This window comes from Uloborus diversus, chromosome 5, assembly GCF_026930045.1.
Source record: "Uloborus diversus isolate 005 chromosome 5, Udiv.v.3.1, whole genome shotgun sequence".
NCBI classification, from domain to species: Eukaryota; Metazoa; Arthropoda; class Arachnida; order Araneae; family Uloboridae; genus Uloborus; species Uloborus diversus.
In genome coordinates, this window is record NC_072735.1 from 146740274 (window position 1) to 146753192 (window position 12919).

General features: G+C 32.4%; 1 protein-coding gene across 2 annotated transcripts in view; it reads left to right on the top strand.

Moving 5' to 3' along the window:
• LOC129222042 (uncharacterized) overlaps positions 1–12919 on the top strand; it is a 39931-nt gene that overhangs the window by 26827 nt on the left and 185 nt on the right. For both annotated transcript variants that reach the window (XM_054856460.1, XM_054856461.1), the window contains exons 6-9: positions 5078–5201; positions 7357–7443; positions 11671–11739; positions 12716–12856. In XM_054856460.1, the coding sequence (XP_054712435.1) occupies positions 5078–5201; positions 7357–7443; positions 11671–11739; positions 12716–12856 (421 nt within the window). The remainder of the gene's footprint in view (positions 1–5077; positions 5202–7356; positions 7444–11670; positions 11740–12715; positions 12857–12919) is intronic.

The window sequence follows — 12919 nt, forward strand, 5'->3', positions numbered from 1 at the left end:
TTCAGAATAAATATTGTGTTTAATTATATTTTAGATCATTATTAACGGTAAATGTTGCATATTTAATCACATTAGAGTGTAGATTTGCAAAGTTAACATTTTAAAATGAATAAAGTTTTAAGGTCATTCCGTTACAACGAAAAATTTTATTGGTTCCTTAGAGTTTGTTGTAATGGGAGTTCACTATTTATAGTCTTGCTTTTTCCATACATTAATCTTATAGTTTGAATGCTATTTTAAATTTTTTATTTAAACTTTTAGTAGTAGGTATATTTTCTTAAATGTTTATCTTAACTGATAAAAATTATGTTAAAAATTCAGTGCCCATCACATTACTTTTTAAAAGATCATGTTAATTAAAAATGTTATTTCTTATACCAATGCACTTAAACTCAAATTTGGGCTTTTTGCATTTAAACTGACTTTTAAATTCATTTTTTAAATCATTTGATTGGATAATTTGAAATCTGGTCTAAAATGCAATAAAAAGAAAGGAAAAGAGGAAAAGTTGCAATTTCTAAAATTTCTTTACTGGAAATTGATTTAAAATACAATAAACTCCCGATTATTGGCAGTGGGTTTATCCACTGTTAGGATCCGTGGGTCTTTTCACTGTTTTTTTTAACAGTCATTAAATGTTTTTAAACTTATGATTTTTTTTATTGTTCGTTTTTAGCTGTTACTTTTGTATCTTTTTTACATTCAATGTTAGTAGATGGAATGTAGCAATGTTTTTAGCAAAAATTTAAATGTATGTGGGAATGTTATTCATATTTTTTAGCTATCGTATACAGTAGTATCGTTTTTTAACTGTTATTTGGATTATCCACAGTTTTTGCTTATCCGTGGTTACCATGCCACCCTATTCCGCGAATAATCGATAGTTTACTGTAAATAATTCACTTCTCACCTTTTGTAAGTGTAACACTGCTTATAAGTAGGCCCCCATGCTTTTAATCTCATTTTTTGTACCAAATATTTCAGCTCATACATGAAAAAATATGGTAAATAATTTAGCTATAAAGTAAAACAACAAAATTATTGTTTTTTTTAAATTAAAGTTTTCAAATAGAACACAAAATTTTTACATTATCCTTTTTTTATGCATTGTATAGCAGACTAAAAATTTTAAGGAAGTTTCTCTAGAAAAAAAATTATTTCCAATATCCAGAGTTTGCCGATATATATCAGTCGATATATATCATGGTATGTATCACGATATACATCCTATATTTATTTTGAAAATATCGTGATATTTTGATATTTATTTTTTCAACTATGGTATTTTCAATACAAAAAATATATTAATCATTGTAATATTGTTCATTTATTAATAAAAATAACCGAAAAGTTATGCACTATATTTTTATGATGTATTTATACATCATTGATGTAACAAAGTAATATAATATTCCTTTTTTATTTTATATTCGTAACATGATTAGTAATGTAACAATTTTAAAGTTCCTCATTCAATATTATATGTTGGTCAGAAAAAAAAGAAAATGTCTTATGACTGTGCACCGACTAAAGCATACTTTTTTATTTCTGAATCGTATAACTGTGTAAAAGCGGCTAACAGAAGAAAAATGAGTACAACAGCTAATGTTAAATGAACTCCATTAAAATTGGTGAAAAAAATTAAATGAAATATTTGATATAAATAATGAAAAAAGCATTTTAAGTCTACATATTGTAATAACAATGTAAGAAAATAAAGAGTGATTTGAGGATTCATTTACCATTTTGAAGATTTTAGTTTGTGCTGATTGAAAATATCAGATAGGTATCAAAATATCCAATATATATCAAAACATCAACATCGGATATTTTCAATATTTTCGAAACTATCACGATATTTTCGAACCCTGACAATATAAGAATGAATGAAAACAAATTTTAGAAACATCCTTTTAATGACAATATTACTGAAACAACACATTTTTAAATATAAAAACCAACTCAATTTTTCAGTATTTCTACTGAATGTTTGTAGTGATTTTTGAGCGAACCAAATATTCTATTCTGTCAACAAAAAAAAAAGTTGCTTTATCTAAAAGAATTTGATAAAACTAAGCCTCCCAACTAAGCTCCCCCTTGAGTTTTGACTGTTGGTTAAAGCATTAGTATTCAACATCTGTCGGTGATTCTCGTGCATGCAATAGGCATGAACTTGAGGACCCCCGCGGTTCCACGGACCACAGTTTGGGAAACTCTGATTTAAACATTATTTGACGTAAGCAGCATTAGCCAACAAAAGAGATTGTGTACCACAAATGATAAATACTTGCTAATGAAAGTTTACTATGATGCAAGTGGTGAAATAATTTTGAAATTTGTCCTTTCTTTTACGCAGTGTCGGATAATAATTGTCAGATTTTTAGAGACATAAAGCTGATTCTTGCAAGTCAAATTTTTACTGCAAGTTTTAGAGCACATTTTCCTTTTATTCATAACTAGTGGCACCCGCACGGCTTCGCCCGTAATAGAAAAATTAAAGGTCTTTTGGTTTGCCTGCATATTTACAAATAATGTATGGTGAATTTTCTCGCCAATTGGCTTGTACCGACGTTACAGTTCCACGTTATGATAATTTCATATCTCGCCAATTGGCTTGTGCCCATGTTACGGTTCCACGTTATGATAATTTCGTAATTTATGATAGTTTTTTTCTTAAAATTGGAATAAAAAAAGAACCACATCGAATTTTCGAAAAATCGCTTTGAGGTGCACACCCCCATGCTACAAACTAACTTTGTGCCAAATTTCATGAAAATCGGCCGAACGGTCTAGGCGCTATGCGCGTCACAGACATCCAGACATCCTGACAGAGAGACTTTGAGCTTTATTATTAGTAACTAGTGGTACCCGCACGGCTTCGCCCGTAATAGCAAATTAAAAGGTCTTTTGGTTCGCCTGTATATTTACAAATGATGTGTAGTGAATTTTCTCGCCAATTGGCTTGTGCCCACGTTACGGTTCCACGTTATGATAATTTCGTATCTCACCAATTGGCTTGTGCCCATGTTACGGTTCCATGTTATGATAATTTCGTAATTTATTCGTCCATCTTATGATTTTTTTTTCTTAAAATTGGAATAGAAAAAGAACAAAATCGAATTTTCGAAAAATCGCTTCGAGGTGCACACCCCCATGCTACATACTAACTTTGTGCCAAATTTCATGAAAATCGGCCGAACGGTTTAAGCGCTATGCGCGTCACAGACATCCTACGGACATCCTCCAGACATCCTCCAGACATCCTCCGGACAGAGAGACTTACTGCTTTATTATTAGTAAAGAAGATAAAAGGCTTCTCTATTCTGGGTGAAGAAATCATACTACTAAATGATACGGTAGAATTGCTTGATTTAAACCAGAGGTTCCCAAACTTCAGACCTCCGCGGACCCCTTCGGAAAAATAATGAACTTCGCGGACTCCAGCCTCCCCCCCCCCCCCGGCGCTCACAAGATTGATTTGACAGTGAAATCTATTTTTTTTCCTTTAAATTTATTTATTCATTGTTCTATATATTTTTCAGAGCTCTTGTCTGATTTTCATTTCTTACATTATTATTTTGAATTATAGAAGTAAAATTCTGTTTGAAATTCAGTCAGGGATAAAAATGTTATCTCTAAATTTCTATAACAAATTTTACTAATAAAAATGAACTTTTGAAGTTAGTGAACAAAACACCGTTAGCCTAGTTTAAATGTGTTAAGTTATTCATACTAAATCAATTAATGTGTAGTGTGTTGAGTTCTGGGGGGGGGGGGGGAATACTGCGTTCTGCATGTACTTCAGCAAGAATTTTTTTATTCCTCATAAATGTGCTTTCTTTTTGAATTAAAATACTGTCACTAGTCCTTCAATCTCAATTCCTTATATTTAAGGTTTTAGCTAGATAGCACTGCAGACCCTCTGGCATGGACTTGAGGACCCCCGGGGTCCACTGACCACAGTTTGGGAAACTCTGATTTAAACATTATTTGACTTAAGCAGCATGAGCCAACAAAAGAGATTATGTACCACAAATGATAAATACTTGCTAATGAAAGTTTACTATGAATGCAACTGGTGAAATAATTTTGAAATACAAATACAAAAGTGACGACCAGCAACAGGCTCTGGGCCCAGCTAGACTGGTCCTAGTCAACTTACAATCCCCAGTGAAGATGAGTGGCCCTCTTAAAACTGTCTACTCCTTTACTCATTACCACCTCTTCTGGTAAGCTGTTCCAAGGTTCCACTACCCTGCTAAAATAATAATTTTTCCTAATATCCATGTTAGCCTGAGATTTAAGTAGCTTAAAACAATGACCCCTTGTCCTGTTTTCAGTGCTAAACTTTAGCCCTGTAACATCTTTCGTTTTAATAAATTTAAACAGCTGAATCATGTCCCCTCGGTCTCTTCTTTGCTCAAGACTGTACATTTTTAGCCTTCTAAGCCTGGAATCATAGTCTAAGTGAGAAAGTCCATTTATTAGCCTTGTAGCTCGCCTTTGAACCCTTTCCAATACATTAATGTATTTCTTAAGATAAGGAGACCAAAACTGAACAGCATACTCCAAATGAGGTCTTACCAAACTTCTATATAAGGGCAGAAGAACTTCTTCAGATTTATTTGAAATAGATCTATTGATAAACCCAAGCATCTTATTGGCTTTGTTGCTGGCAATGCTGCACTGTTGGCTAAACTTTAAATCCTGACTTATTAAGACCCCCAGATCAGTAACTTTGTCTGCCTGACTAATGACTGAACCTTGCAAATAATAACTTGTACCCTTATTTCTATGCCTTAAATGTAGCACTTGACATTTCCCAACATTAACAGCCATACCCCATTTATCAGCCCACTCCGTAATATGATCTAGATCCTCTTGCAGCTGATTTGCTTGTATCAGCTGCAAATTTGTCCTTTCTTTTACGCAGTGTTGCAAATAAGTTTTTTGTGAAAAGAAATTTTGGCTTAAAACTTCCAAACACATGCTTTTTTTTTTTTTTTTTTGAGTAAATGCAAAAACTTTTGTTCAAGCTTTACTGTCTAAAAAAAATAGAAATTTTTTTTTTCTTTAGTGATGAAGAAAATGCAGAAGAAAATTGTGCAAATGCTATAAATTATGCAATGAAAGTGGATCCTTCAAATCCTGATGCCTACCAGTGTTTTGCCGGTTTTCATCTTATTAGAGAAAGACTTGAGGTAGTTTTGCTGAAAAAAAAAATTATCTGCTGAATTCTTATTTGCAACACAGCATAGTTGAATTTTTTCAAATTTATGCAGTATGTAAATTGGCAATTTTGACACATCTTTTAGTAATAATAAGAAAACAGTACACTTTGTATTTACTTATTTTTTATTTTAAAATACAATTATGTGTTTTAATATATGATAGCATAGAAAAATGATAGATCCAAGCTCAATTTTAAAGTCCTTCTGATCAGTCATTTTTTTGAATTTTTTACCATTATGTTGAATAGCTGCAGTAAGGTATCATTTAAATATGAGAAATTTTAATTTCTGTGAAACCGAAGAGAGGTAAGCATCAATTCCATGAAGTAATTAGAAGATATAATAAATCTAAAATTGAGGTGAATAGTTTATTTTATAGAGGAAAAAAAACCCATTAAATGCAAAGTAAAAAGCAAAGTTTGTCTTTTGCCAAGACAGCTTAAGAAATGAAGATTTATTAGGTTAACAACTAGTTTAAAACTTTGTTCTTGATAAAATGTAAATGTTAAAAAATGATTTTGCACTAGGCAGATTGTGCTCAATGCATGTGCAGCGAATCCCCAATTTTACGTTTCTCAAGGGACTGGGGTAAAAAAAAAAAAAACTTACAGGAAATACATAGCAACAAAACTGATGAGGGGACCCGATAAAAAAAATGTTTAATGCAAAACATAGATTCGGGGGACATTAAATCGGGGAATCGTAAAAAATATTTATAATTTATTTTTTAATAAAAACTCTGGGGGTGATATTATACTTTTTGATACCGATTGTATTAGCATATTTTTTAGCATGGCAAAGTGAAATGGAGAAATATTTACTTTGCTTTTAGCTCCACTTATCTGGTATTATTCTAACTATGTAGTACCATATGTAGTCTATTCCAGTCATTAAAAAAAATACCACCAAAGATGAAAGTATTTGGTAATACAGGCAATTTTTAAAAAATTGATACTCATATTGTAATATTTTGTTGTTACTCAAATATTATTTTTGTTACTATAAAATGATTAAGTTCTGGTTATTAACATTAAAAATATTAATTGAGACCTCCTAATATTCAATGCAGTATTAATTTAGTCAATATTAAGCTTATTTGTATTTTAAATAAATTGTACAATTAGTCAAGTACATACAGGGCAAAGTGAAATAGTTTGTTCATTTACCCACAAATTTAATACAAATCACTTACGTTTTCATTTATTAATTCTTTTACATTCCTTCATTTAGTAATTCACCTATTCATTCATTCACTTATTTTCTAATTCATTCTTTTACTTGCTCATTTATTTTTCTTCACATATTAATTGATTTATTCATTTAAGTATTTCTTTATTGTTTCAGAATCTTTTCATTTATTCATTTAACCATTTATTTACTGATTCTTTTAATCAAAAATATGTTTTATAATCGAATAGAAAATATTTCATTAGAAAAATATTTTATTTTTCACTTTACCCCATGAAAAAAACAAGTGAAAATTTTTCACTTTTTCTTTTTTTGAAGGCTCAAATTTACTGTCAATAATAAAAAACGCTGTTTCAACGCAAGTTTTATTATAAAATACAATGTTCTCTTTATATAATGTAATTTTCAAAACAAATATCTGATTTGTTCATTTTGAAAAAACTCAGTCATCTTAACCATTTTACTTTTGCCCCACATTCCCCTACTAATGCAAAATAAAAATGTAATTTTACATTTAATCAACCCCGGTTTGACTACTGAGTAGATGGAAAGGCAAACTTCCAATTTAAAGGCGGCAATAGACACATCCATTACTTTTCAGAGAAGCCAGCTTTTGCAGATGTATGTTAGTCTCGAAACTTAGCAGAGTCACGTTCAAATGAGCGGAACACGTGCATCAAATTTTTACCTGTCCCCTTCATTCAGATAGACTCTCTTTACTGGACGTTTGCCAATTCCATATAATCCATGGTCAAACTGTAAATTATTTTATGCATTTGAATTTAAAACATAAAAGCAACTGTATATAAAAACCTTTTTTGTTTAATTCATTTTTAAATTTCTTTCGTCAGTTAAGGCGAATCTTGTACATTAGGCAGAAGTTAAGAGGGAATGAAACTTACTGTTTGTTGATTTTATATTATTCTTTATCTCTTAGGAAGCTAAAGAAGCAATTCAAAAGAGCCTGTCATTATGGTTGCCCCAACATGAAGCAATGCGTGATGGAGAAAGTAATGAAATGGAGGTAATTATTGAAATGTTTTGTTTTAATATCATGCAATTCTTGAAAATTCACCAACCATGCAGAACATGGAGTTTGACAGTTGAATTTATCTATGAATAGGACCATGTCATTGTGCTGAGTTAATGAATGAAAAACTACAGCACTTTTTTGTTAGATGGTTTTTAAAGTACCAGCAAAATTCTAAAGGAGGGTTTTTGAAAATAACATAAGGTTGCGAAATATTTATGTGTTTCCTGAAACACGTATTAAGGAAATAAAAGTTATAAAATAAGCATCGAGCAGTGTGGTTTTTCATATTTATAATTTTTACCCATTAAGAACATAGAACAAAAGCATTCATGGCTTTTTACTTTAGTTTTCAAATTTAATTTCAATTCTAGTCCCATCTATCTTCATAAATATGAAATTAAAGTTAACACCTTCTTTGCTACTCAGACAAAATAAAGTTTTCAACTGAAGAGCTGGAAAATCCAAGAAAGTACCTGATTAAGAAAGGCTATTAAATATTTTATACAAGGAGCTGAATGCATGGATGCCCTGTGCCCACCATTGGCATGGCAGACACCACCACTAAAATTTTAAAGAGGTCTTTTTTTTGTGTGTGTGGGGGGGGGGGGGGTCATGGGTGCCTGAATTACATAATTACATTTTCCTTATAGAAGTTTGCATGTGTGTTCTTGGTTGCCTGTTGGAGCTTCCTCTGGATGGTGGGGCAGGAAATATGTGCTATATTTAGTTCATATTCAGTAGGGTCTGGTGGGGTAAAGTGGTCATAAAATCGTAGATTTTCAACTTAAGTGGATATTGAATACAATAAATTCTTTAAACACTTCAACTTTTTTTGTTGTTATTTTACATTGCATTATTAAAGAACACAATACATAGAATTTCAGGAAAAATTATATTGATTTAAGTAGTTTTATAACAGTTTCATTTCCATATGTATTTATGACCACTTTACCCCATGGGGTGGGGGAAGTGGTCATAGTTAAAAATAGATGCAAAACCGTTACAAATAACCGTAATATTTGTATATTTCGGTTATTTTTATAGTTACAAGTATATGCACGAGTGTATGCGGGTATACATGATCATGTATACATGATTACCTACAGTATACATGTCTACGCGAGTATATACGCGTATAAACAAACATCATATGCGTGTTTGCACTTGTATCTCGAGTATATACATGCACACCTGAGTATATGCGTGTATAGTAGACATATATACGCATATATAGGTATACATACATATACGGATATACACGAGTTATTTCGTGGATACACCTAGTTCGTGTTTGGTACATGCCTACTGACGTACATACATATGGAAGTAACGAGTATTACAAGTATGTTTACGTGTAAACACCATTATGTACCAGTATAGACGTATATACTTTCATTTACGTGTATATCAGTACATGTATGTATACACGGGTATATCCCCTAATACACATGTATGCTTACAGAGTGAATTCAAGCTCTGGGGCTAAAATCAAAGGGGTGTGAGAAGGGAGGATACGAAGCAAAGAATCATAATGAACTTATGGTCGCTGACGCGTTACATGCACAGTAAGCCAGAAACTGATGGATGCAAAACAGGCCACAAATTTGTTACACAAAGATGATTTTACTTGACCGGCTGGTGGCGAGATGGTTAGGCGCTGGCTTTGTATGTCTGTGGGGATGACGGTCGGTGGATTTTCGAGGTGCAGAAAATCATCATGTCATGTGATTACGCGTCATGTAAAAGATCCCTAGGGTATTCGTTTGGCTTAGAAATCCCTAGGCAAAATTAAAATCCTAGTGCAATTTTGCATCAAAGAGAGCCCAGGTGGAAACTGGGCGTTAAAAAAAACTATAGTGATATGCATCAGCGCCTTAATGGTGACACATGTAAGACTGATGCATTGTAGGGGAGCGCACCAGGTTTGGTTATGGCTCAGACGCCTCTTCAGGTGGGACTCTCATACACCCCCATTGGAAAAAAAAGATGATTTTAACCAACATTTTAGTTGAGCAGATGTTAAAGTTACAGCCTGTAGTAGTTCTAATACACGCATCGCAACAAAGGCACAGCGGCTGATGAAAGTTTTTCAAAAGTCTCATTGTTGTAACAGAGAGTTCTTTGTGATTGCGACGCATGTATTACAGCAGCCGGCCCCAAATTTCATCAATCTCTTTAACACTTTTGAAGACCTAAAATGTTGCGTAAAATTGTATTTGTGTAATAAATTTGTGACCTGTTTTGCATCCCTCAAGTTCTGACTTTACGTGCATGTAGCGCGTCAGCATTGTGTTTGTGACCATATGTTTCTTATGATTCTTGCTTGTTCTACTCCCTTCTTACATCTTTTAAGAATTTTCCCAATAGTTTAAACTCACCCTGTATACATGTATATCATATGCTTGTGTGTAAGTGTCGACTCGAGTTTTGAGTACGTATGCGTATATAAGTGTTCGTATATATACGAGTATAAGCGGGTATATACGTGTATAGTCGAACGTATATCTTTATAGACAAAAAATACTTGCAGATATCCATATACTACGCGTTTATTGGTGCATTTATGTGAATACGTATATATACGTGCCTACACGAGTATATGCGTATGCATATGCATACACTGGTATATTTAATCCTTTTTACTGTAAAAACAATACACATTAAGTGAAATTGATGTTTCATTTATGTCTGCCTCATACTTAAAGATTAAGTGACGTTATAAGGACAATGTTCGTTAAGCCTAATATTATGACCACTTTTATTCTAAAAAATCAACCAAAATAGATTCAGCTAACTACTAATGAGTAAGAGTCCTTGAGACATGTAGGAAGCTTCCTGTGCAGTCAATCTGTTCATAATTCTAACAAACAAAATTTTCCAAGAAAGTTAAAAGTGGTGTTTAGATTTTGAAACTTTTCATATTCACACAAATTATTTTATTTTACCAAATAAAATTTTGCCAGTTGTGAAATTTTGTATTCAAAATGTAGTTTCTAACTGCCCTATCGTAAAATAAAATTTTCACATTCATTCGAACATTTATTTCCAAGCTATAGCCATTTATTTGACGTATGACCACTTTCCCCCACCAGACCCTACAATTCTTATGGTTCAGATATATTTTAGTACCATTCTTCTGAATTTTCATTCCCCAGTAGTGTTTTGTTCTGAGTCTTGTTTATGTATTTGTAATGGATTCTATTGGTACTTAATTTGCTGATTCGATGCTTAGTCTTGATTGTCCTGCCCAGACCTTAAATTTTGCAACTGAGATGTCATTTAGGGTGACACAGAATCTGTGTCAATGTCTCTTGCATCCTTTGCCAAGGTATCAGTGTCCTCATTTCCTGCAATGCCAACATGTGCTGAAATTCACTACCTAAGGCAATTCTTATTTAAATTGAGAATTTGTTCTGGCTACCTGCGTATGTTGCAAACGAGTCAAGGACAGCCTTAGAGTTGCTAAAGATAACTAATCTGCTTCTTGGAAATTGGTGTATTCATCTAGTGCTTTCTTGAATAGCAAAAAGTTCACATGTATCATCACAGGATCATGCTAATTAAAAACTTACATTTTAAAGAAACATTTTTTTTTCAAAAGCCTGTTTTCAATGTTTTTTATCAATTAAAATTCAAGCACTGCTTTAAACAATTTTATTTGTAATACTTTGAAGTTTGATTGCTCTATCTACCCATGGTATGATTGAAATGCTTCTGTATTGCAGTAGTTAATACTGAAGAAAAAGTTTGTATGCTATTTAGAAAACAAAGTAATACACTTATTGAAGAGGGGTTAATTATAGGCTTGCCAGATTTCTGAAGTGTTCAACCGGGACACCAGAGTTCCGGCATTCATTTAACGAGTTATTGTTGCAAATGATAAAGTAATTATACTAAATAATCCTTCACAGATTATTTTTTTAAACGTTTTTGGTCATTGCAATCAAATTTATCTTTTTCCGGGACATGAAATAAACCGGCCCGGACACCAGGATTTTGTCTGAAAACTGGGACTGTCCCGGTCAAACCAGGACGCCTGGCAAGCCTAGTTAATTATACATTGTTAATTGCTGTAAAGTGTATTTACAATTATTCATTCATTCTTAAAAATTACTTTGTCATTTGTATTTACAAATGAGCTATCATTCAATGATTTTAGAAATCTACTTGTCTTTTAATTTGGTTAAAAATGTGTTTAAAATTATTATTTTTTTTTAGATTGTGTTACCTGGACAAGATAGCAGAACAAAAACAAGCAAGATACTGATAGAGGTTGAAATGTTTGAGGTAACATCACAGTGAAACTTATGAACTCATAGTGCTTTTTTTTTCTTTAGTAGAATATAATAATGAATAGTGTGCATTATTATTGACTTTGATTGTTGGTTATTTGTATTGATGTTTTGTCCTTAAATTTTTACTATGATTTATTAAAAGGCTTTAGAATTACTTATATACAGAAACATCCAAACCTCATTTTGATGGATTAAATTGGTCTAGTTCAGGGGCACCATGGTATGATCATAATACTTCTGGAACATTAATATCAGTACCAAGTAAATTTAGGAGATGAGTTGAAGTTGATTAAATTTATGAATGAGTTTTTTACTGTTTAACCGAGTTCTGTTTGCATAATTGTAACAGTACTGGTATTAATAATTAGAATGTTCCCCCAAGTGAGTTTTCAGTGTCACATCTAAGTGCAGATTTTTGATGCTATTTCAATAAAATATTTATTTTTGTGCAAGTACCCTAGACTTAGCTCTAACGTAAATGATACATTGTATGAAGTACGTTTTACCCAAGCTTTGCCTTCAATTCAGAAGGCAAACTGTACCATGCTGGGACACTCGCTGGCAAGATAAATTCACTTTATCTGCCAGTTTACTGGCTCTCTTAGCTTCAATGAGATGACATCTGCCTCCAGCTCATTATTCACTATTCCAGACTAAAGAGTTCTAATAAGAACAAAACTGCAGTCTCTGGATGTGATTACTGGGCTGTCTGGTTTATTGCACTTATGGGCTTTTACAAGCTTGAAACAAGAAAATGTACCCCTCTTCCTCGGTACAAGTTTTTCCATTGTGGCATCCAGTTTTTTAAATCAAAATTGTATAAAATATATTTTTGAAGGGGGAAGGAGCAGTTTAAAATTTCTGCTGTTTTTTTTTTTTTTTCTGATTTTATGCCTGTTAACTGATTTGATGTTAGATTGATTGTACAGTTTGTTAGATTGATGTTAATACATTCAAAATTTTTGAAGGAGGCTACAACAATATTGGAGGGATTGCTAGCAGAGAATGACGAGAACGTCGAGTTCTGGTACCTACTAGGTTTGGCCAATTACATGCATGGAGAAGAGTACAAATATAATGCTCATTATTACTTCCAGAAAGCCAAAGAGGTATAATTTTTTTTTTCTTCTGAAAAGTGTCATTAATATACTTGTACTTAAAGGACCATATTT